Below are 25,373 nucleotides of genomic sequence, written 5' to 3' on the forward strand. Positions count from 1 at the left end.
CTTCGCAAGAATCTATGTAGCCCAATATAGCAGGGACTATGCTTTCCCTTCTTCCCAAATCTCATAACGTTTTTCATAAGTGAAACTTTCAGAAACACCCAATCATCAACTTGAAACTCTAGGTCTCTATGTCGCACGCTCGAATAGGACTTTTGGTGGCTCTGAGTTTTCTTCAAACGCTCTTGAATCAACTTAACTTTCTTTATAGTCTGATACACCAAATCGGGTCCTAACAACTCCACTTTTCCAACTTCGAACCAACTAATTGGTGATCTACATATTTGCCCATACAGAGCTTCGTACGGTGCCATCTTGATACTAGAATGATAGGTTATTATTAGCAAGGTCAATGAGAGGTATGTGATCATCCCAATTACTTTTAACATCAAGGACATATCCTCAATGCGCTCTGCCTGGCCATCTTTCTGATGATGAAAGACGTGTGCCTAATTATTTCTTAAAGAACTTCTAAAAGTTCATTTTAAACTGAGCACCACAATCCGAAATGACGGACAATGGAGTCCCATACATCAGGCGATTTCCTGAATGACAACTTGGTATAATCTTCTACTGAATTTGTAGTTTTTACTGGCAAGAAATGTACTGACTTGGTAAGTCGATTTACAATCATCCAATCAAATCATGCTTTCAAGATGAGCAAGATAATCCTGTTATAAACTCCATATTTACCAGCTCCACTCAAAATATATGTATTCTATGATAAAACACTAGGCTTTCTGTTGCTCGACTTTCACTTGATGACAATTCAGACAATTGTCCGCAATGTTTGCGACGTTCTTTTTCATGTCGTTTGACCAATAAATCTCCTTGGTCATGATGCATATTTGGGGAACCTGGATGGAAAGAATACCTGGAATTATGGGCTTCTAACATGATCTTCCCTCTTTAAGTCCATTTATGTCTGAAACACACAATCTGTTTTGGTACCTCAGAGTACCATCATCTCCCTCTTATTCAAAATCCATCGTCTTATACTTGTGAATCCCCTCTTTCAACTGCAACACATAGGGATCATCACATTGTTTCTCCTTATCTTCAGCTACTAATGGGGAACAATTCATATTCTAGACAACAACTCTACTATCTTTGGAGTACGCAAATCGAACTCCTAACTAGGCTAAGCGGTGAACTTCTTTCACCAGAGTTGTCTTATCTACCTCAATCATGAGTTATACTTCCCACACTTGATTATCTTCTTAAGCACTTCCTGAAGACACTAATAGCATTGTTGCGAGCTAAGTCTTTGGCTTATATTCCAAAATTAGAGTCTCGTGCAATGCCACTACCCTCATAACACATAAATAGGCATGGTTTTACAGCCTTTCTGTGATCACTTTATCATCAATAACTAAGCTCGGTGACATTCTAATCACTTGTGTTTCTTACACATGCTAGACATAATCCCTGTGGTAATTATACAATTTTCCCTCAATACCGAACTGATTTTCTTTTTCATATTCCATGCTAACTATTCGAGTTTCATATCTCCATCTGGACTTACTGATGGTTTTCACATCACCCCTTATACCAAAGGTCTCATACTTGGGGATTCTCCCCCCCCTTTTGGGATCCAAATAACTTTTCTTATTTTCTGCAATTCTTTGCACTCTACGTCAATGACGACTAATCTTCCAACTTACTTCTGAGAAATCTTCCTTTTTTTAGGAAAAACTAAATTATTCACATAATGGAAAGCTAATGTATTCACAACTATCATACACAACTTAATAATTTAACTCTGCTCACACTGTCAATCTTGAGGAAACCCCTTTTCGATAACTCTTAAAGGTTATTCTTCTGTAGTTTGCTCTCTCACTACCTAGCTGATTTTTTTTCCTATTGTCACTGTACTTTAGGTTTAACTTAAACTCTTTGGGTTCTAACACACGTTCGGTATTTCAAATTGTCATCCACTCACTATAGTTAACCTGGCTAAGTGCATCAAATTGTACCTCTACTAGCTCTGCTGAAATTGCTAATTCATTGTATCAACTCAAAACTTACTTACTATCCTTTTTACTAACCACATGCTAGCATCATATTTTCTTCTCCTGCTTTGAATAACTAAATGAAGCATAAGGTTATTCCTAACTTCCCTCATCATCTGACCATATTCCTTTTTCGCACACAATCTTTTTTCTTCTTCTAAACTATATGCATGGATCACACTTAGGGAATTCATCTGCCTTAAATGAAATTTGAATATTTAGCCCCAAACTTTTTATATAATACAAAATCATGTCATACTATAAACATCTACGGTAATCACTTAGTCACATAACCTAAGGGGGAATTGCCATATCTTTTATCTTACATCAATAGCTGCTTCTTGTAGTAACTTACTAACGTGGTACTTCTAGTTCTGATTTGAATAATATGAACAACTTAAAATCGTTCCTTGAAATTCACTATTGGCTGCTCTTGGTTCTCATTGTATACATCATATCTTCTAGTCATTTGCATGAATTGTATTTTTGGTAATAATAAACGTTTCTGACTCCTAGGTATTTTACCCTTAGGCTCTTTTCTGTCCAAAGCTATAGTGACCAATATTAGGGTCTGACATCTGAACTATCATCATCCAACTTGTGGCTCCATTTCCAAGAATTAAAAATGAAATTATTTCATGAGGTAAAACACATATGAATACGCTACCATACACAAACTTGTCCTTCAGAGCATATCATTATCTAATAAATCACTTCTTGCGCCATTCGGTGAGTCTTCGGTCTTAATCCAGAACTAAAATATGCGAAGGTTTCTCTATAATCATTGATACTTACATTTTCTTTGAGAACCCATATGCATCACTGTATACTCACCAGTCACTAGAATTTTGATGCACTGGAAATTGGAGATCTGGTAACTGAATAACTGATAATCGGCATACCAAATAACCATAAACTTGCTAACTGAAAGGCCGCTAACTGGTAACTGAGATAAACTGATAACCATAAAACATGATAACTACTTTTTTACTTTCTGATAAGGTTATGCTCTAATCTGTACTACTATCCATTTCATCCCACTTCCAACATCCTCTCAAGTCTCATTTGTTACTAACTTGTACTCCATAATTATATCCCAATAGGAAATCATCCTCTCTAGAACCTTGGATTTTTCTTGCCCATCGCTTGGGCATTTAATACGTCAGGAATTCGATAGGAAGAGAAGGTTACCTATTGCTCTAAGCTTTATGGCACGATCTAGAGTAAAAAGAAATGAGACAATCCTGGATATCTTGGTAGTTAACCGTTTATATGAGTGACCGGCACACACATATAAAGGAAACTCCACTGGACACGGCTTCATAGACTCCATAAGACTCTTGAATCTAGTGCTCTGATACCAAGCTTTGACACGCCCCGAACCTGGGCATGGACGTAACACGATACTTGGTGCCTGACTGCATGTGACCGAGCGAACCAACTGGCTGACTGAATCAACATGTGATATCATAACATACTAAATGCGGAAGATAAACTAACATATGCTGATATACTGAAAGTCTGAATGATAAAAATCAATGTGTGGAAACACTAATACAAGTCTGAAACATATCTGTATCTAACATTATTTAACATGAAAGTCTTGCGACTCTGTCTAACTGTTACTCTAGTCTATGAAGCCTCTAATGAAGTACTGAAAATATTGACTGTCTGAAAATACTGAAGACTATAAGATAATTATAATTCCCCGAAAGAACTGGGGATCACCAAACAGCTGATACGAGAGTCCTAGCGCTCTGAATCGTCAACCTGTAGATCATTACCTGCATTGTGAGATGCAGGTCCGGGCAAAAGGGACGTCAGTACATTTGAATTGCACTGGTATGTAAAGCAACTAAAAGAAAGAATTAAAAATACTGAAACTGAAACTGAAACTAAGCTAGTAACTGAGAATTGATAATTGATAACTGAAATGATAACTATTGAAACTGAAACTTAAATGTTAACTGATAACTGATAACTGAACTGATAACTAGTAACGGAACTGATAACTGATAACTGAAATGATAACTAATAGCTGAATTGAACAAACGAAGTAAGGTTATGAATACTCCCTCTTCTAAATGATGATCAACCTGTTTATCTGAATAAGCTATGGCCTCGGGCCCAATATATATGTGCACAAGCTACGACCTTAGGCCCAAGTATACGTACAAATAACTACGGCCTCAGGCCCAAAATGCATAAAGCATAAACTATAGCCTTAGGCCCAAACATGCATAAAGCATAAACTACGACCACAGGCCCAAGTATGCATAAAGCATATAAACTACGGCCTCATGCCCAAATACATGTATTCGATATTCAGGGATTTAAAATCAGGAATTGGGAATCATACTGCAATACATGATAGTGAAATACTGAATCACACTGAGTTATATGATACTGAATAGGACTAGGCTGAGACATGTATTCTTGAACTGATTATGAATACTGAAACTTTAACTGTTTATGGCATACTGAGTAATCTATACTAAGACTCGGGGGCATCAAACCCAAGTCTATATTGAATACGCACTGTGCTCACAATATTCAGAATGAAAGTCATGAACGAGTTACAAAGCTAGAGAATAGAAGTTCTGTAACTATTCAAGGAAACTAGGCTTAACTATATTTCTGAGGCAATTGGTAACGTGGTAAAAGAAACATAGTGTAGGGAGAATCATTAACATTCCCAAACATAGAGAGTTAGCCTCACATACCTTAACTTCCTGCTCTTGAGCGTAATACAACATTTGTCAACCCTTTCAACTTTAATCTATATTAATACAAGTCAAAGAGATTCCATATTAGCAATAATTCTTATGTTTTGGTCAGTTAAGCATTTTCTCAAACACTTGGTGACATAAAGCTTCATAGTCCTTATTAATGATGTCTCTACACCCAATAACCCATTCTCTTGCTCGATAAATTCTAAAGTCTCAAATGGTTATAATCAACATCATTCTTTATCACCCATAAGGTAAACAACACCTTTAATCAATAATCAATAATCAACAAGCCAAACCTATAATTGTTCATGCTTTTCTATCAAACCCATCAACTCATATCTCATGAACTTGTAGTCTACAATTATTAATCCAACGCTATAATCAATTAGATGGTGAAGATATTACCTTCTTGACGTTCAATCTTCTTAAATTCGAGTTCTAGGGTTCCTTCTCTCAAGAATGATGCCCTAATCAAATATCTAATGATTTGGAGGGTTTACCCATGTTAATAAGATGTTAGGAAATTGAAATTAACTTAGAATCACCATTAGAACTTACCTTGGGTGGTGAAGGGACCCTTAAGGAGTTAGGTTTTTGAGAGCTTCCCTTTCTAGAGCAAGTTTTTATGTTTTGGGGCTGTGAGGGATGAAGTAGGGCTTTAAAATAACCTACCATGAGTGCCCCCGCGCACCTGGTAGTCCTGACTGTGCACAATGGTAGTAACACTGCCTCAGGAGCGCGACTATGCTGGGAGCGCGCGTATCGCATACTATTCTGTAAAATGCACATAACGTTTTGCACAGATATCCGTTCGGGATACATAATAAATCGTTAGAAAGCTATGTCAAAGGCATACAAGTTTCATGCTTTGAGTGTTCCCAAATTCCTTACATATTTTCATTAAAACCCTGTTGGAAGATAGACCTTCTGTAAACTTAGTCCATTTTGTCAAATCTTATGCACCTCACTTTCCATCTTGATTTTGAAACAACTATTTTACCTATAATCATCCCGACGGGACTTAACATGTCCATAATATAACCTTACTACTCCTTTAACTCATTCATACCTAAGCCAAATTTACGGGGTGTTACAACTTCCTTCACGATGTAGCCTCAGCCTCCGTTTACATTCACTTTGGGGCATATCCCGGATAATAATAATATATACAAACTCTACGGGGCATTACCCTGAATATAAACTAAAGGAAACAACCTCTTACCTCGGCAAAATAAAAAGAAGTGACCTACGGTTTGCCTACCCGAGTATTGACGGCCTAAACATGTTACTAGCGAGTAATGTAAAAAATAGAAATAAAATAAAGCTAAAACTAAACAAGATTACTTCACGCATTGTTTTCTTTTAATGCTTGATTCCATTCATTTAGACCAAATCCGACTCCTACCACATATGAGCATGAATTAGTTACTTATGAGTTGATGTTTTCCCCATTTCCATGACTAGTCTCAAACAATAATCATCTGAAACAAAGATATATCCTCAACATGACAAATGAAATATTTGGGCATACAAACATTTAAAGAATGAGAGATAAGGAAAACCATCATATAATAATTAAAAGAGTGAATAAACTATGGTACTGTCCCATCACAACTTTAGGTTCAAAATGACTTCCACAAAATGAGCATTTTACTCTTGAAATCTTTTAGCAAAGGACAAGATTCTCAAGACAATTTCCCATGAAAAAGAATATGTGTGTTAGCCTAGCAGAAGCATCACGCGAATTGAATTAATATGCCATCATTTTTCTTGGTAAATTAACTTTTAGTATTCAGCACAAATACAACACAACAGTTGTATAGAATTGCAAAATACTAAATCAAAGCAAACAGATAATCCAAAGGCCAGTAACACACTTATCACTATAGAGATTCAAACTAAAAATTTAGGAAGGGGAAAGAGAGATGAACCTAAAATTGCTATTTAATATAGAAATTCCAGTAGTTACAATAATAAAGTAGGGCAAGATTGAGCGAACAATGAATCTGGAACAGTGGATCTCAACAAAGCTTTTGAACGAAAACAGCCTACCCCGACCGAAAACTCGAACGACGATCAACGACAGTAGCAAACCCGAGATCAACCCGGTTCAATAAAATTCCATATTTAAAACCAAAGAAAAATCAGAATCAAAGGAAGGAGCAGAAATATGTATTTTTTTCTGGAATCTAAACTAAAATTGGACTATCGAAAAAGGAAACATCAAGAAAAAAACTCCTCTTTCTCGTCAATCTCTATCTATTTGTGCCATCTCTGTTTTTCAAAAATTTCCTTCTTGTTCTGTTCTTGCTGTTCCCTTATGTCTCTGTGTGTATTGCGGCTGATTTTTTCCTTGTAGTGTGCGTGTGAAAGGGACTGAGGGTACGATAGTTTGGTTGAAGCAAAAGAAGGAGCAACAATGGCTTTTGGAATTATGTTGAAGGGAGGGGAAACGGTAGTCTTCTCTAATGGTGGTAGGCGGATGTCAAATTCCTTGAAGAGGAGGCGTTGGTTAGGGTTCTTTGTTCTTGTTTTCAAAAGATATCAGGCAAATCCCTTTTTGAGAGGTTAGGGTGAGCCGCTAAATGTCGCTTAGTGAAATTAAGTCTTTCTCCTTTTAGGGAAGTGGGGATATGGGCTAAGGGATTGGGCTTGAATTTAGGAAATTGGGGCTGGGTCTATGTCTTGTTGGGTTTTAACTTTGGGGTAAGAAGACTAAATAATATAATGTATCTATAAAATATAAAAATCACTCTCAATTGAAATAAACTACTCAAATAAAACTAAATAGTAAAAGTAAAACCATTTTTGTATTTTTTTTTAAATTTTATGAAAGGTAGATAAACTTAAAGTAACTAGATAAAATATCAATTAGCTAAATAAAAGAAAATATTTTCGTAATTTTTATTTTTGTGATAAAATAAAGTAAAAGGGTCAAAACTAGTTAAAATAGCGATATTAGACCTAAACTAAATATTTAAACGCTAAAATGTGTAAAATCTCGGGGAGGATAAAAAATTACATGTCTACAGCTGCCCCTCTTTGACTGAAAATATGAAGAGTTTTCAGACAAAGAACTACGAGACAAGTTTTTTGACCCAACCCTTATTTAGAGAGACCAAAAACTAAAAGAAAGGAGAATGTGACCGAGCCCTAATATCTGAACTGCCTACATATTCTTGGCTATAAAGGAATTAGGCCACGTGTAGTTCAGAAGTGAGAAGAGCGATAGAGTATACCAAGGTGGAGATTCGATTGAGGTGTCGTCGAGGTGTCAGTCCGCGGTCCTGTTATTACATCAAATCAAAATCTAAAAGAACTAAGCAAGCCTATCAGATATGAGTTACAAGATTTCTATCTATAAGTCTACTGAAGCTTGATCTTGAGTCTTGAGAGGTGATTATAGGCTCTCCTTGATCCGAATGTTATCTTGAAATCATCCATAGCCTACCAATGATAATATCTCTAGTCAACCCCTTTGAGCCATAGCCCTTTTTCTTTCAAAGACCATGATACAAGCATTTACCTGTTCTGAAAAGACCCTCTCTTGGCACCCGATCTTTCCTTAGCACAAGGCAAAAGTATAAGTTTGGGGGGAAAGACGAGGAATGCAAAAAGTGGTAAAAGGTACAAAATGAAGAAAAGGAAAGGCACAAAAAAAAAGAAAAAGAAAGAAAATCAAAATATCAAAAAAGAATGAACAATGTAGAAGAAATGAAGGGATTCAATAAAAGTAAAAAGATGAAAGGCGTGGAAAGATTAGAAAGGAGAAAAAGGTTTGAAATGAACAAGAAAGAGTGACAGTGTGTTTCTCTAACCCCTAAGAAATAAGTAAATGACTCAAAGAGTCAAGAAAATGTATGCCAAAATGAAGCAAATGAAGTGCTTAAGGGAAGATAAAACCTACTTAGACCAAATATTTCCTACCCTGAACCAAAAGCCTTAATTTTATCCCCACAAAATCCCTATATGATCTTGAGTTGAGTGAAGCTTACATTAGTGGTGACTCACATAAGGGACAAGCTTATGGTACTTAGAACCGGACTTGTGACCTTTCTTTGAGAGAGATGAGTGTATTTTCCACAATCCCCGTTCTAAGTGCTACAATCTAAAAGTGAGGTTTTGCTTAAGGAAGAGTGAGGAGTATGAGTTTGGGTTCCACAATGACCAAAGTAGTAAAAATAGTTTTCTTGATGAGTTGAGTCAACTCTTGATGCCTTTGTGTCGCACTAAAACCATGGTGCTTAAAAGGTTGAATGTTGTTAATGATTTATTTGAATTGAGGGCAATTATTCGTCCCAATTGATGCTAAATGAGGTCACTTTAGGTCAGCTGAATTTTTTTGGTTTTATTCTTAAGGAGGTGGGACTTACTTTGTTTGTTTGAGGACAAGCAAAAGCTTAAGTTTGGGGGAGTTGATAACTAGGGATTTTAGTCTATTTTATACTCCTTTTTGCTTGAGTTTTGGATTGAAAATGTATACAAGTAATCCCGAAAGCTTACATGTTGTGCTTGTTTGCAGTGTTTGGTCAAAAAGTGACAAAGAAGTCAAAACCAGCTCAAAAAGGAGTGAAACCTACACAAGTGCCAAGAACAAGTCAAAGCACCGCTGCAGCAGTAAATCTACTGCGGTTGCGATAGACCCACCGCGGCCGTGGTCTATTTAGTGCGGTCCGCGATGGCAAAGATCAGAGAAGATGCAACTTTGGAGATTCAAGCAATACGGCCCGCGGTAGATTCTTCGCGGCCGCGGTAGCCTCATTGCAGCTGCAGTCCATTTGTTGCAGTTCACGGAGAAGGGATTCAAAGAGCTAGGATTTTGGAAGTTTCAAGACACCGCGGTCCACGGTCCATTTGTTGTGGTCCGCGGTGAAGCCATCGCGAACGCGGTCCATTTACTACGATCCGCGGTGGCTAGATTCAAAGACCAAAACCTGAAGCCAAAAAGCCTCACCGCGGCCGCGGTTCATTTTCCGCTGTTCGCGGTACCTCCATTAGGGGTATTTTTGTCTAAAAAATTCGGCCTTGTATAAATATTTCTTTTTCAAAATTTTAGGGTATCTTATCTGTAGCTGAGCACGTGAACGATGTTTTTAGCTATTTTGAGCAATTGTGTAGCTAGTTTAACATTGAATCTTCAAATCTTAGCTTGTAATTATATTTTATGGGTTATTCTTCATCTCAATATCTCATTTCTTCCATTATTATGAGTAGCTAGACCCATTAGCTAGGCTTGTGGCTCAACCCTAGTGTGGATATTTGATGGGTCTCTTGTTTTAAGGATTAGATGTTTATGGGTGGTTGATATTTGGACTGATTTGTGTTTTCCATGTTGAATTAGTGATTGCAAACACTAATTTGTGCCTTTTAACTTGGGTTCTTCTTGAGAAAGAGAGTTTGAGTCTAGGAAAATCAGGTCAACAAGGAATTGAGGCGTATTCAAGAGATTGATAGCCCCAATTAAAGGGCTAAACCTAGAGATAATAATACCCGACTTGAGCCTATATTGCTTGCACAATTTTGACACCCAATTGGTCTTAAGAAAGTCAATTAGGGCAAAGTCACTCAAGCTACCGAGAGGTATAGAGTGAGTAGTGTCGTGCATTGGCTATATCGCGATCCCCAACATAACAACTTTGCCTTAGACTTTAGAACCCGTCAAGTATTTACCTAGGGGAAAGTCACTTCCCTAGTGCCTCTTTAACCATTTAAAAAACCCTACAAGCATTTATACTTGGCTTAGTTTCGCATATAATTAGTATAAAATTAGAAGTAACAAACAAACAAATATGATTGGAAGTGTAATTAAGATCACTACACACTGCTAGATTAGATAGAAATCCAACTCCAAACATTGTTATAGCTCCATGTGGATTCGATCTCGACCTTCTTAGGTAAAAGCTGCATCGACCGCTCTCACTACTCTGTAGTGGTGTAGGGTTGGACTCGATCACTTTTTGGTGCCATTGTCGGGGAGCTAAGCGATTTTGGCTATCTATCTGAATAGTTTTGTGTATTGTTTTTTTTCCTTCTGTGATACTAATTTGTGTGTATCGCCAATTCAGGTACAAAATGGCGGCAAACAACAACAATGACCCTCTTGGAAACGTGATCCTGGGGGAGGAAGTTGATGATAATGGTGAAGATGAGGTGCCTTTAGTACCTCAAGGACAAAGAAGAGGCCGCCAGACCAATGATAATATTCCAGATCCTCCCCCGCCACCTCTAAGAGTGGCTCCTCGGGTGCTTCCAAACCAAGGATATGCTAGTGCAATTGTCCCACCCCAGATCCGGGCGGGCAATTTCCAAATTACAAATGTGATGTTGACTTTGTTGGAGCAGCGAGGGTATTTCACAGGTGCTCCCCATCAGAATGCTTACAAACATCTTAAGGGCTTCGTGGATACCTGTTGGGGGAGCAAGCAAACAAATATGTCAGAGGATGCACTTCGGTTGAGATTATTCCCCTTTTCACATAGAAAAAAGGCTTTGGAGTGTATTGAAAGGCTTCCCAACCATTTCATCACTACTTGGGATGAGTTAGCGGATAAATTCATTGCAAAGTTTTTCTCGTCGGGCCACATGGCGACCTTGAGGGATGAAATCTTAGCTTTCAAATAGGAGCCCAACGAACCACTGCATGAGATAAGGGAGAGATACCGGACTATGGTAAAGGAATGCCCAAATAATGATATGACTGAGGCAATGATACAACAGACATTCTACCAAGGCATTAACACAACAAATTAGTGCATAGTAAACCAACTCGCCGGGGGCAATTTCATGAACACACCGTATGATGAGGCTAATGCAATATTGGATGAGATGGATGACACGCAGGTTGACCTCACGGTCATTCACTTGCACAAAGAGCTCAATGATCATGAGCAGGCAATAGTAGAACTTACAACAACAATGAACCAACTAGCAAAGGCACAATTACAGCAGGTTCAAACTCCACGACAAGTGAATGCTATGGAAGGTGTCAACATGTTAGTAAACAAAAGAAGACAAAGAGGTCAACAGAACCAAGGGAGCTCGGATCAATATGACCAAGATAGTGGTGGGTTCCAAGATGATGGGTATGAAGAGCAGAATGAAGAAGTGCAATACGTGAACAACTATCAGGGCCAAAAGGGAAATTCTTCTAACCAACAACAATGGAGACCCCAAGGCAATTGGGGAAATCAACAACAACAAGGGAATAGTAATTGGGGTAAGAATATCCAAAATTTAAATTGGGGCAACCAGAACAATCAGGGTAATTGGAGTGGCAACAACAACAACTGGGGTGGAAACAACAATCAGGGTGGTTGGAACAATAGCAATCAAGAAAATCGGGGGCAAGGCTTTCAAAGGCCCCCGATGTATCAACAACCGAACAATCCACCCCCATTTCCATCCCAAGGTCCTAGTTCATCCAACAATGAAATGGGGAGAATTGAAATAATGTTTGAACAGATGATGAAAAAGAATGCTGACTCTGACGCCCAGTTGGCATCCCACAATACTTCAATCAGAAACTTGGAGGTTCAATTAGGCCAAATCTCACAATCCTTGAATACTCGCCCTAAGGGGGCTCTACCTAGTGATACGGTAGTCAACCTGGAGGGTGGGAATAATGTCGGGCATGTAATGGCGGTAAATACAATAAGTGGACGAGGCGGTGATGTGAATGCCTCCAAACAAAAAGAAATTTTGAGTGATGAAGTTGAGTTGCAAGAGGATGATATCCCTTTGGTGGTTGAGAATGTGACTGATGAGAACTTAAATGAGGAAGTGAGGATTGATATCTAAGATAACAAAGTGGAAACTCAAAATGACGTGAACCCGTCTAGGGAACACGTAATAGACATGCCGGAAACGGTTGTGCCTAAAGCCAAGGCTCCTTTGCCAAGGCCACAACCACCTTATCCTCAAAGGCTTGTAAAGCAGAAAAATGAGAACCAGTTTAAGAAGTTTATTGACATGATGAAGAGCTTATCAATCAATGTGCCTTTGGTGGAGGCTTTAGAACAAATGTCGTGTTACGCCAAGTTCATGAAAGACTTGGTGATAAAGAAAAGATCCATGGATTGTGAAACCATCAAGATGACCCACCAAGTTAGTGCAATAGTGAACTCTATGGCTCTGAAGCTAGAAGATCCCGACGCTTTCACCATTCCTTGCACCATTGGGAGTGTTAACTTTGCAAATGCTCTATGTGATTTGGGTGCAAGTATCAATTTATCCGTGTTTAAAACTTTGGGTATTGGGTAACCTAGGGCTACTTCAATGAGGTTACAAATGACGGATAGAACTATGAAGAGGCCGTTTGGTATTGTAGATGATGTTCTTGTTCGGGTGGACAAGTTTTTTGCCCACTGATTTTGTGATCTTGGATTGTGAGGTAGATTTTGAGGTTCAGATCATATTGGGAAGACCTTTCCTTACAACTGGGAAGGCCTTAGTTGATGTGGAAGCAGGGGAACTCACCTTCCGGGTGGGTGATAAAAAAGTGATCTTTCATGTGTGCAAGTCAATGAAGCATCCCAATAGTACTAAAGTGTGCTCTTTCGTGGATCTTGTCACAACAGTGATAGTTGATGATACTAGTGCAATGATCAATGTGGAGGACCCTCTAGAGGCGGTATTATTGAATCTTGATGTAAATGAGGATGAAGGCCGGGTGGAGTGTGTTAATGCTTTACATGGAATGGGCTCTTACTCTTATGAGCCTCAGAAGCTCTCTTTGGATCTTGAAAATAGGAAGACTCCACCAACAAAGCCCTCAATTGAGGAACCTCCCATGTTGGAGTTGAAGTCGTTGCCTCCACACCTCAGGTATGAATTCTTAGGTCCTAGTTCAACTTTGCCAGTTATTCTTTCCTCTTGTCTTACTAACATACAGGTAGATGCCACATTGGCGGTGCTCCAAAAACGAAAGAAGGCAATTGGATGAACTTTAGCTGATATCCGGGAGATAAGCCCCGCCTTTTGTATGCACAATATTATTCTTGAAGATGATGCAAAGCCCTCTGTGGAACATCAAAGGAGGTTGAATGAGGCAATGCAAGAAGTTGTTAAAAAGGAGGTAATCAAGTGTCTTGATGTAGGGGTTGTGTACCCCATCTTGGATAGTTCTTGGACTTCGCCGGTGCAATGTGTGCCGAAGAAGGGTGGTATGACCGTGGTTACCAATGCGCAAAATGAGTTTATTCCTACCAGGACTTTCACCGGATGGAGGGCGTGCATAGATTACCGCAAGTTGAATAAAGTGACCTGCAAGGATCACTTTCTATTGCCTTTTCTTGACCAGATTCTAGATAGACTTGTTGGGCGTGCCTTCTACTGTTTCTTGGATGGGTATTCTGGGTACAACCAAATTTTGATTGCTCCGGAAGATCAGGAGAAAACCACGTTCACATGTCCGTATAGTACCTTTGCCTTTTCTAGTATGCCATTTGGTTTGTGTAATGCACCAACTATATTCCAGCGGTGTATGATGGCCATATTTACCGACATGGTGGAGGATATTTTGGAGGTGTTCATGGACGACTTCAGTGTTGTGGGTGACTTGTTTGATGAATGTTTGAAGAATTTTGACAGGGTGTTGGCCCGATGTGAAGAAACCAATTGTGCTTAATTGGGAGAAATGCCACTTTATGGACGAGGAGGGCATTGTCCTCGGCCATAAGATCTCAAAGCAAGACATAAAGGTGGACAAAGCCAAAATTAAAGTGATTTCAAAGCTTCCTCCCCCTACTTCAGTCAAGGGGGTTAGAAGTTTTCTTGGGCATGCAAGGTTCTACCGGAGATTTATCAAGGACTTTTCGAAGGTAGTGAATCCTTTGTGCAAACTTTTGGAAAAGGATGCGAAGTTCTTGTTCAATGAGGAATGCATGATAGCTTTTGAAATCCTCAAGTACAAGTCGACCGCCACTCTTATTATTACCACACCGAATTGGAGCTTGCCTTTTGAGCTCATGTGTGACACAAGTGATGTTGCGGTTGGAGCGGTCTGAGGTAAAAGAGTGAATAAAATATTTCACCCAGTGTATTTCACCGGATGTGGGATACGTAGGCAACCCTTATCGGGTCCAACTCCCCATTTTTTTACCAATAATGATATATAATAAAAAATATATATGTATATATATATATACACACATGTATATATATACATATATGGTTTCTTTCAAAAAAAAGATATATGGTTTCTTTCGGAAAAAAAAATGGAAAAATGTTTGGAGTCAAAATAAATTTTTTTGCTTTCGTCTAAAATCACCTTAATAAATGTGCAGAATGAGCACGAGTAAGAGTTCATCTGAGGCCATTATAAACAGAGTTCCTTTGGGTTTACGCATGTGGTGGAATGACTTAGAAGAATCAGGGCGAGATACAGTCAAAATATACTTGGGAAATTTGGTTGGATTGCTGGACATCGATCCACGAGGGGACATTATCGGGGCTTTAATTTCATTTTGGGACTCGGCACACAATGTATTTCACTTCTCGTATTTTGAACTTACCCCAACGCTGGAGGCGTTGGCAGGGTACATTGGATGTCCTAAAATCCCTATGAAAGAACAGTATCTCATTGCACCAAGGACCGTGACCATACACAAGTTCCTGGACATCATAAAGATCCGCAGAACAGTACATAACCTAGAGTTATCAAAAGGGTTTTGTAGTTTGGCATTTCTGTACGATAGGTACGGTCATCTGGGAGGGTTCAACAATCCCGAGAGTAAGATCTGCAGTGGGGAAAGCCGGTTGAAATGGGAGAGGCATAGATATATTGCTTTTATGATAGCCTTTCTGGGTTTTCTGGTGTTCCCTAGAAATGATGGGAAAATTAACATACAAATCGCTGGGGTCGTCAGCACTTTGCTCAAGCAAGAAAACAGCACTCTGGCACCAATGATAATAGCAGATATTTTCCGCGCACTCACTATTTGCAAAACCGGAGGAGGTTTCTTTGAGGGATGTAATATACTACTGCAAATGTGGATGATAGAGCATCTATGTCATCGCCCTCAGTTGCTGAGATATGGGTCATCACAAAAGACTTGTATAGAAGAGTTTCCCACCAGGGTCGACGGTTTCAAACTGCCAGAAGGGGTCGCAGAATGGGTCACGCTGCTGCGCTCGGTGTCAGCAAACCAGATAGAATGGGCATTTGAGTGGCTACCCATAGATGAGGTCATACACATGTCGACCGCTGAGTCTCATTTATTGTTGATGGGTCTCCAAAGTATCCAGCCCTACGCACCATGCAGAGTGTTGAGACAGTTGGGACGATATCAAATAATCCCCGAAGGAAGAGGATCTCAGTAGTCAGGTAATCGAAATCGGGCCTGGTGGGCAGTTCCCTGAAGCGGCCGTTCGGAGAATCTGAAATGAATGTCAAACCCTGAAAGAAGATACTTGTGTACAAGATCGGGCCAAGGGCGAAGTGTCGCCAAAATACCTCACGTGGTACAGAAGAGAGCTTGAGAATCAGAGACCAACCAAGAGAGCTCACATCCAAGACTTTGCAGAATCATCACATGCACAGTGGGGCTGGTTAAAAAGGGAGGAAGACTACCGGGCTGAAATCGAGAAGCTAAAGCAACAAGTCGAAAGGCTTATATTTGAGAACAACGTGCAAGTCGCCTACGAGCGGGGTGAAAAGAACAAATTAGCCCAAGAAAACAAGACACTAAAAGCCCGCATTCGCCAAGCCAGTAAGAGTAACAGCGACCGACAGAAACGTCGTGCCGACGAAAGATTGATAGCAGATTTGAGAAATCAGGTCAGCCAAAGCCGAGAAGAATTAGAGAGATCAGAAGCTTGCATAGCAAGGATGAAGGTCAGATGGGCAAAAGGTACAATGGCCCGGAGGCAGCGTCTGCAACAAGTCATAAGGGATTATGAAATGAGCATTGGGATATTAAGGAAAACGAACTCCACTCTTCATGAACGGATCTTCAAACAAGCACGAGATGCCCAGGCCGACAGAAGACGTTGTTACGATGCAATGACCAGAATGGAAAGACAAATGGAGATGTTCCAGGATCGACTTGCCGACAATGCTCAAGCACTGGGATTAAAAGACCGGCGAATAGAGCAATTGTTCATTGAAAGGGACAGCATTCGAGGAAGAATTGATGAGATTGGGCGCGACATCTACATGAGATGCATAGCATGTGAGCAAATACCTCGGAAAACCCTCCTTGTTTCCATCATGGGCTGCGTCCACCGGTTCATGAATGAGTTGAAGAGCTTGCAGAGAGACCTTACACCAAGGGTCGCGTAAAGGCCGAGCGATGCCTCGCGAGCCCTCAAGTTGGAATTGTAGCCCCTAGTTCGAGTCTTGTTTAATTGGCTTTGTAGTTCGAGGAGTTAGGTTAAGAACTTTGGAATCTGTACTATTGCTGTTCTGCTGTTTGAAGTAATTTGTAATAGCAAATTTTGATGATGAATTAAATGATTCCAAAAGAATTTTTGTGTGTCTTTACTTTATGGCAGAACTACGCCCGGTCTGATTCATGCGGGGACGTGATACGTAGGCAATCCACATAAGATTCGGCCGCCATTAACAAAAAGAAAAGAAAAAGAAAGAAAGAAAAGAAAATATAAAAATAAAATACAGGGGTTCCCAAAGTACTTTAAAAAAGGGACAAATAAGCAAGCCGGGATGACGCATGTTGTCGAAGCAAAGCATGTTAGAAACGGTTAACTGCCTAGGAGCATTGGCATCCCCAATGTGTTGTTATCAAATCTGTTAAAGCTCTAACGCTAACAAGTTTGTTATTTTCCAACATCCAGATAGTTAGTTGTTAAAGAATTCTGGCAACACACCCTTACCAAACCAGATCCAAAGGACCGGTAACAACGAGCATGACTACTTCAGAGAATAGTACCGATGAAGAAAGGCCGATGAGCCAGTTGTTAAAAGAAACGATGGAAAAGATAGAAAGGATGGGACTAGAGATGAATGCAATGCAGTTAGTTCTAGCCAAAGCACAAAAGAGCCCTGAGCCACTAGGGCACATGCCGGAATACCCTCACTCCGACCCTTCAACAAGCCTCCTGAATCACCGTTATCATTAGGAGAGAAGCCCCCATGATTCCCAAGCTCCACCACCCCATCAACCTCTCCCAACACCAAATGTTCCCACTTTTGTGGGACCCACATCATCCACCATGCAAAGATCAACCAGCGAGCCATTGTTTCAGGCTCATGATACGCAATACTATCCCCCTGAGCCCACATTTCAGGCACCAGAACCCCATACCTACAACCCGCACTTAGAGGTACCGGCAGAGATTGAAAAGCCGGTTAAGGTCCCAGAACAAGATGAGGTGATGAGGAAGTTCAAAAGCCTGGAGCAGTCCTTCAGGAACCTGCACGGATTGGGCAACCAGGTCAGCGTGGCCTACAAGGATCTATGCCCTTTCCCGGACGTCCAACTCCCGGCTGGTTTCAAGATGCCTAAGTTTGATTTATATGAAGGGCACGGTGATCCCATGGCGCATTTGCGGGGCTTTTGTAGAAAAATGAGAGGGGCAGGTGGCAAAGATGAGCTGCTGATAGCTTACTTCGGCCAAAGTCTGAGTGGATCGGCACTAGAATGGTATACCAGGAAAGATTCCAGCAGATAGTACACTTGGGATGATCTGGCGCAGGCTTTCGCAGGTCACTTTCAATACAATCTCGAGATAGTCCCTGACCATCTCACATTGCTGAGGACCAGAAAGAAGCCTGGGGAAAGTTTTCGCGAGTTCGGGTTCCGCTGGAGAGAGCAAGCGGCCAGAGTTGATCCTCCCATGAGAGAGGGAGAAATGGTGGACTACTTCTTGCAAACACTGGATCCAACTTACTTTGGTCACTTGGTGACGACGGTTGGAAAATCCTTCAACGAAGTAGTGAAGATAGGGGTCATGATAGAAGAGGGTCTGAGGTCTGACAAAATCCTGAATTACTCGGCACTCAAGGCAACGACCCAGGCTATTCAGAGCGGCACGAGAGGTGCGCTGGGGAGAAGGAAGAAAGAAGAAATTGCCACGATTGAGGCAAGCAGTTGGTCCAGGTCTAGAAAACCACACTACAACCAACCCAGACCCCACAGGCCAAACTACCCATACAGCCCACCACAGTACTACTATCCACCTCAAGAACCACCTTTCACCGTCCATCAAGCCCAGACATACACCCAACCTCCAGTTCGCCCATAATGGCGTGCGCTAGCTCCCCACAATACATACCCACCTCCACATAATACCTACCCACCACCACAAAACACTTATCCTCCACCAAGAACATACAGGAACCCTCCGGGGGAAGGCTTTCGAGGGAGTCAAGCTGCTAGAAATGATAGGCTGCAGAAACATAGAGCCTTTACTGAGTTGGGGGAGACTTATACCACTGTATTCCACAAATTGAGACGATTGGGTTTGGTGAGTCCTGTCGAACCTAGAGAGCAAAACCCCCCACCCCAAAATGTGGATAGATCAATAAGTTGTGAGTACCGCTCAGGAATGCTGGGGCATGATACTGAAAAATGTTGGAGGCTAAAGCAGACAATACAAGATCTTATTGATGCCAACAAAATCGAGGTCCAGACACCGGAGGCACCTAACATCAACCAGAACCCATTGCCAACACACCACGAGGCTCACATGATCGAGTTGGTATATGAGGAAGGAGAGCCAAGAAAGCCCTCACAGACAGTGATGATGATCCAGGCCGCTCCGAAAGAAGGACTGGACAATGGAAGACCAGGGGTACAGTCGCAGGGAGAAGGCGTCAAGCCAATAGTGATATTGGGAAAGAGCTGTCCACCGTAACAAGCAAACCCGAGCCAGCCAAGTTGGTGATATCAGGGACTCCACCCATGCCCGCAGTTGTGTTGAAAGGGATATACAGGGACATGGTCACCATAAAGCCTGTAGTCCAGCTGCCAATGATTGATAGCAAGGCCGTGCCTTGGAAATATGAGAAGGCGGTGGTGATGTACAAAGGAAAACAAGTGGAGGAAGATAGCTGTGAAGAGCAAGGGCTGACTCGATCAGGACAGTGTTTTGCTCCGGTGGAGTTAAGAAGACCCAACCCAGCTGCAACCAAGAAACCTGTGTCCGAAGAAGAAGCTGAGGAATTCTTGAGGAAGATGAAAGTGCAGGATTATTCCGTGGTCGAGCAGCTGAAGAAAACACCGGCCCAGATCTCGCTGCTATCATTACTAATCCATTCTGATGAACATCGTCGGGCCCTGATGAAGATATTGAATGAAGCTCATGTGCCCAACGAGATTTCTGTAAATCACCTGGAAACAATTGCCAACAAAATTTTCGAGGTGAACAGGGTCACATTCTCAGATGATGATTTACCGGTAGAAGGCACGGAGCATAACAAAGCCCTCTACCTAACCTTCAAATGTGAAGATGCGGCGGTTACTCGGGCATTGGTGGATAACGGCTCAAGTGCCAATATTTGTCCATTATCCACCCTGAACCAGTTAAAGATCGGCCACGGAAGAATCCACAAGAATAGCATTTGCGTCCGAGGATTTGACGGAAATGGAGCAACCACCGTGGGGGACATTGTACTCGAATTGACCATTGGTCTAGTCTAATTTACCATGGATTTCTAGGTCTTAGATGCCGCGGTATCTTATAACCTTCTGTTGGGACGACCGTGGATCCACGCAGCTAAAGTAGTGCCCTCCATCTTGCATCAAGTGGTCAAGTTCGAGTGGGACAGACAAGAGGTCATACTGCACGGCGAGGACACTGCGTGCACCATGAGTGGCGCCATTATGCCCTTCATAGAGACCAATGATGACAAAGGTCCCGGGGTTTACCAGATTTTCGATGTGATATCGGCAAACAAGGTTCCCGAGGGTGTGATTATTCAGCACCCTAGGGTAGCTTCCGCAACAATCATGATGATCTCGGAAATGCTGGGTAACGGGTTTGTGCCGGGAAAAGGCCTGAGAGTTGAGCTTCAGGGGATTGTCCAACCTGTCTCCCTGCCCAAGAATTTGGAAACCTTTGGGTTGGGTTTCAAACTGACTGCGGCAGATGTAAAGCGACGGAAAATGAAGAAGAAAGTCTGGTTTCTTCCCAAACCTGTGCCACGTCTCTCAAGATCTTTTGTTAGAGCAAGTGCCAAGGGGTCACCGGTCCCAAAAATTCTCGGACCATTGATTGGGATGGACGGGGACCTGAATCAAAGTTTCGAGAGGTTATTCGCTGATGTCAATATGGTAGAAGTTGGAGAGAGTTCCAGCGGAGCGGATATACAGTTTGTGGGGCCTGAGGCCAAAACCAACAATTGGACGGTTACTCTTCTTCCCGTTCGAGGAGAGTCTTGGTAGTAGGCTTTGATTTATGCTTTTCTTGTTCGGATTATTCCAGGGTGTAATCCAAATTTTATCTTTGTTTTGTAAAAGTGTGAACCCTGTTATCCCGCAAGTTTAATAAAGTTCTCTTCTTTTGTCTCATTTTAATTTTGTTTTGTTCTTTTTTCTTTCTGAACAGTTCTCTTTTTACTGGTTCTAATGACATGGCACGCACATCGGATCTTCGACCTAGTCTAATAAATCAATCCGACTCCGACTTAATGATACAAGAGGTCGTTTATAACAATGAGTCTGAATATGACGAGGATGAAGCCTTCGAAGAGATAAACCGAGAACTGTGACAATTTAAAGAGAAACCCAAGCCTAACCTAAATGACACTGAGGCTGTGAATCTAGGAGACGCGGATAACGTTAGAGAAACCAAAATCAGCATCCACATTGAGCCAAACGTCAGGGAAGAATTGATCAAAACCCTCATGGAATTCAAAGACGTTTTTGCATGGTCATATGATGATATGCCGGGATTAAGCACCAATCTAGTGGTTCACAAATTGCCCACTGACCCGGCATACCCTCCGGTCAAGCAAAAGCTAAGGAAATTTAAAACAGAAATGAGCGTAAAGATCAAAGAAGAGGTGATTAAGCAGCTGCAGGCGAAGGTCATTCGGGTCACTCGATATCCCGAGTAGTTGGCCAATGTGGTACCAGTTCCGAAGAAGGATGGGAAAATCAGGGTGTGCGTCGACTACCGCAATCTCAACAAAGCAAGTCCCAAGGATAACTTCCTGTTGCCCAACATCCATATCCTGATCGATAATTGCGCTGGGCGCGAGATCGGATCCTTTGTGGACTGCTATGCAGGATATCATCAGATCTTAATGGACGAAGAAGATGCGGAAAAGACAGCTTTTATTACACCATGGGGAACTTACTATTACCGGGTAATGCCGTTTGGATTGAAGAATGCCAGGGCAACGTACATGCGAGCAATGACTACTGTGTTTCACGACATGATACACAAAGAAATTGAGGTGTACGTAGATGATGTGATCATAAAGTCTTGGCATCAGGAAGACCATGTAGCAGACCTTAGGAGATTTTTTCAAAGACTCCGAAGGTATGATATCAAGCTCAACCCGGCCAAATGCGCATTCGGGGTTCCATCAGGAAAGCTGTTAGGGTTCATCGTCAGTCGACGGGGTATTGAGTTAGACCCATCCAAGATCGAATCCATCCGAGATTTACCACCGCCAAAGAACAAAACGGAGGTAATGAGTCTATTGGGGAGGCTAAATTATATCAGCAGGTTCATCGCCCAACTCACGGTGACTTGTGAACCCATATTTCGACTGCTGAAAAACGATGCTGCGATAGATTGGACAGCGGAGTGTCAAGAGGCTTTTGACCAAATCAAAGGATATTTGTCCAATCCACCTGTGTTGGTTCTACCTGAGCCAGAGAGGCCATTAATTCTTTATCTGACGGTCCTGGAGAATTCATTTGGTTGTGTACTGGGGCAACACGATGCCATAGGGAGGAAGGAACATGCCATTTATTATCTTAGCAAGAAGTTCACAGTGTATGAAGTCAAGTACACTCATCTCGAGAAAACATGCTGCGCCCTAACTTGGGTGGCTCAGAAGTTGAAGCACTACCTGTCCTCGTATACTACTTATCTCATATCTCGTTTGGACCCATTGAAGTACATTTTTCAGAAACCTATGCCTACAGGGAGGTTAGCAAAATGGCAAATTTTGCTCACAGAGTTTGATATCGTCTATGTGATGAGGACGGCCATGAAAGCCCAAGCGCTGGCCGAACATTTGGCAGAGAATCCCGTTGATGAAAAATACGAGCCTTTAAGAACGTATTTTCCCGACGAAGAAGTGATGCATACAGGCGAGTTGGAATTACCTGAGGAACCGGGTTGGAAGCTTTTCTTCGATGGAGCCGCGAACGCGAAAGGGGTTGGAATAGGAGCAGTACTCATTTCTGAAACAGGACGTCACTATCCTGTCACTGCTCAAATACGCTTCTATTGCACTAATAATATGGCCGAGTATGAAGCTTGCATTTTGGGTCTGCGATTAGCTGCAGACCTTGATGTCCAAGACGTTTTGGTCTTGGGAGACTCGAACCTCTTGGTACATCAGATTCAGGGTGAATGGGAAACACGGGACTTGAAACTCATACGATATCGACAATGTTTGCACGATCTGAGCAAGCGATTTCGATCAGTGGAATTCAAACATATCCCGAGAGTGCATAACGAGGTTGCGGATGCATTGGCCACCTTAGCATCAATGTTACACCACCCTGACAAAATGTATGTTGACCCTTTGCACATCCAGGTTCGTGATCAGCACGCTTATTGCAACGCGGTAGAAGAGGAAGTAGATGGCGAGCCTTGGTTTCATGATATAAAGGAGTACCTCAAAATAGGGATATATCCGGAACAGGCCACTGGAGACCAAAAAGAGCCCTTCGGCGTTTGTCGAATGGTTTCTTCCTCAGCGGAGGAGTGTTGTACAGAAGAACCCCGGACTTGGGATTGTTAAGATGTATAGACGCTGGTCAAGCCACGACGGTTATGGCAGAGGTACATGATGGAGTTTGCGGGCCACATATGAGCGGATATGTATTGGCAAAGAAGATCCTTCGAGCAGGGTACTATTGGCTCACCATGGAACATGACTGTATCACTTTCGTGAGTAAATGCCATTAGTGTCAGATACACGGAGATCTGATTCATTCTCCACCAACAGAGTTGCATACGATGTCAGCACCCTGGCCGTTTGTTGCACGGGGCATGGATGTCATTGGGCCTATCAAGCCGACAGCATCCAATGGCCATAGATTCATTCTGGTGACCATCGATTACTTCACCAAATGGGTTGAGGCTAAAACCTTCAAGTCGGTAACCAAAAAGGCAGTGGTGAATTTTGTTCACTCCCATATCATCTGCAGATTTGGGATCCCAAAAGTGATCATTACGGACAATGGGGAAAATCTTAACAGCAGCCTGATGAGAGAGGTATGCCAACAATTCAAGATTACGCACCGCAATCCCACCCCATATCGTCCCAAGGCGAATGGAGCGGTCGAAGCAGCCAATAAGAACATCAAGAAGATACTGCGGAAGATGGTGGAAGGATCTAGACAATGGCACGAGAAATTACCCTTCGCCTTGTTGGGTTATCGCACTACAGTCCGGACTTCCATAGGTGCAACTCCTTATTTGTTGGTGTACGGAACTGAGGCAGTAATACCAGCGGAGGTCGAAATTTCGTCCCTCCGTATTGTCGCTGAAGCCGAGATTGATGATGATGATTGGGTCAAAGCTCGATTGGAACAGTTGAGCTTGATAGACGAAAAAAGGTTGGTAGCAGTGTGCCATGGTCAGTTGTATCAGAAGAGAATGGCAAGGGCGTACAACAAGAAGGTACGCCCCAGAAAATTCGAAGTAGGGCAGTAGGTATTGAAGCGGATCCTCCCGCATCAGGTCGAAGTGAAAGGCAAGTTCACCCCAAATTGGCAAGGGCCTTACATCGTGACCAGAGTGTTGTCCAACGGTGCTTTGTGTCTAACAGATGTCGAAGGAAGATGTGTCGACATGGCTATCAATTCTGACGCAGTCAAGAGATATTATGCCTAATTTCTTCGATTAGGATAGTTGTTGGTTCGTTTGTTTGTATTTGGTACTTCTTGGATAATGAAATGACGGAGGCAATTCTTTCTTCTATCCAAACACTTTTAACCCTTGCTTTCCCCTTTTGAGCCTTAAATTACTCTTTCATACCCCTCTTTTGGAATCACTAATGGGAAAAGATATGAAAAAGAAAATGAAAAAAAAGAAAAAAAAGAAATTAAAAGAAAATGAAAAAAAAGAAGGTAAAAATCTCAAGTAAAACAAAACCGTTAGGAACTACGTTTGACCTGATTCCTCAAAGAGGATACGTAGGCGCCTCACGGCTCGGTCATAGTGTGCGTAATGCGCATAGTTCAACATAGTGTAAATATGAAATTCCCAAGCAAGAAAACTGGGGCAGGAATTATGTTTTGAATATCCAAAAGGGTTTGATTCCAAGAGTTGTAACACTTCACCCATCGGAGTTAAGTAAAATATTTGACATACAAAACCAACATCAATGCCCAAAAGACCTCCCGATCAACGTCCAAGAAGTGCCAAGTTAGGACAATGGAAGCCGAGGATAATATGCTGATCTCCAGCAGAGAAGGGGATCATAAATGAGAAATGAACTGATAGCCAGAAAGAATCTCGGAAAGAGAGAGTCATGCCGGCA

General features: G+C 41.7%; 1 protein-coding gene across 1 annotated transcript; it reads left to right on the plus strand.

The window, feature by feature from the left end:
• The first annotated feature begins 12,709 nt into the window (after positions 1–12,709).
• Positions 12,710–13,682, plus strand: LOC138870046 (uncharacterized). The gene is made up of 3 exons (XM_070147556.1): positions 12,710–12,959; positions 13,135–13,370; positions 13,632–13,682. Exons 1-3 carry the CDS (start codon positions 12,710–12,712, stop codon positions 13,680–13,682), a joined length of 537 nt encoding a protein of 178 aa, XP_070003657.1.
• Positions 13,683–25,373: the final 11,691 nt, after the last annotated feature.

Source organism: Nicotiana sylvestris, chromosome 1 (genome assembly GCF_000393655.2).
Source record: "Nicotiana sylvestris chromosome 1, ASM39365v2, whole genome shotgun sequence".
Taxonomy (NCBI): Eukaryota; Viridiplantae; Streptophyta; class Magnoliopsida; order Solanales; family Solanaceae; genus Nicotiana; species Nicotiana sylvestris.

Coding starts and splice junctions, on each gene's coding strand:
- LOC138870046 (XM_070147556.1), top strand. CDS start 12,710: ATGATGAAGAGCTTATCAATCAATGTGCCTTTGGTGGAGGCTTTAGAA. Junction 12,960..13,134: donor TCTATGTGATTTGGGTGCAA/GTATCAATTTAT, acceptor ATTGTGAGGTAG/ATTTTGAGGTTCAGATCATA. Junction 13,371..13,631: donor TGGAGGACCCTCTAGAGGCG/GTATTATTGAAT, acceptor ACTAACATACAG/GTAGATGCCACATTGGCGGT.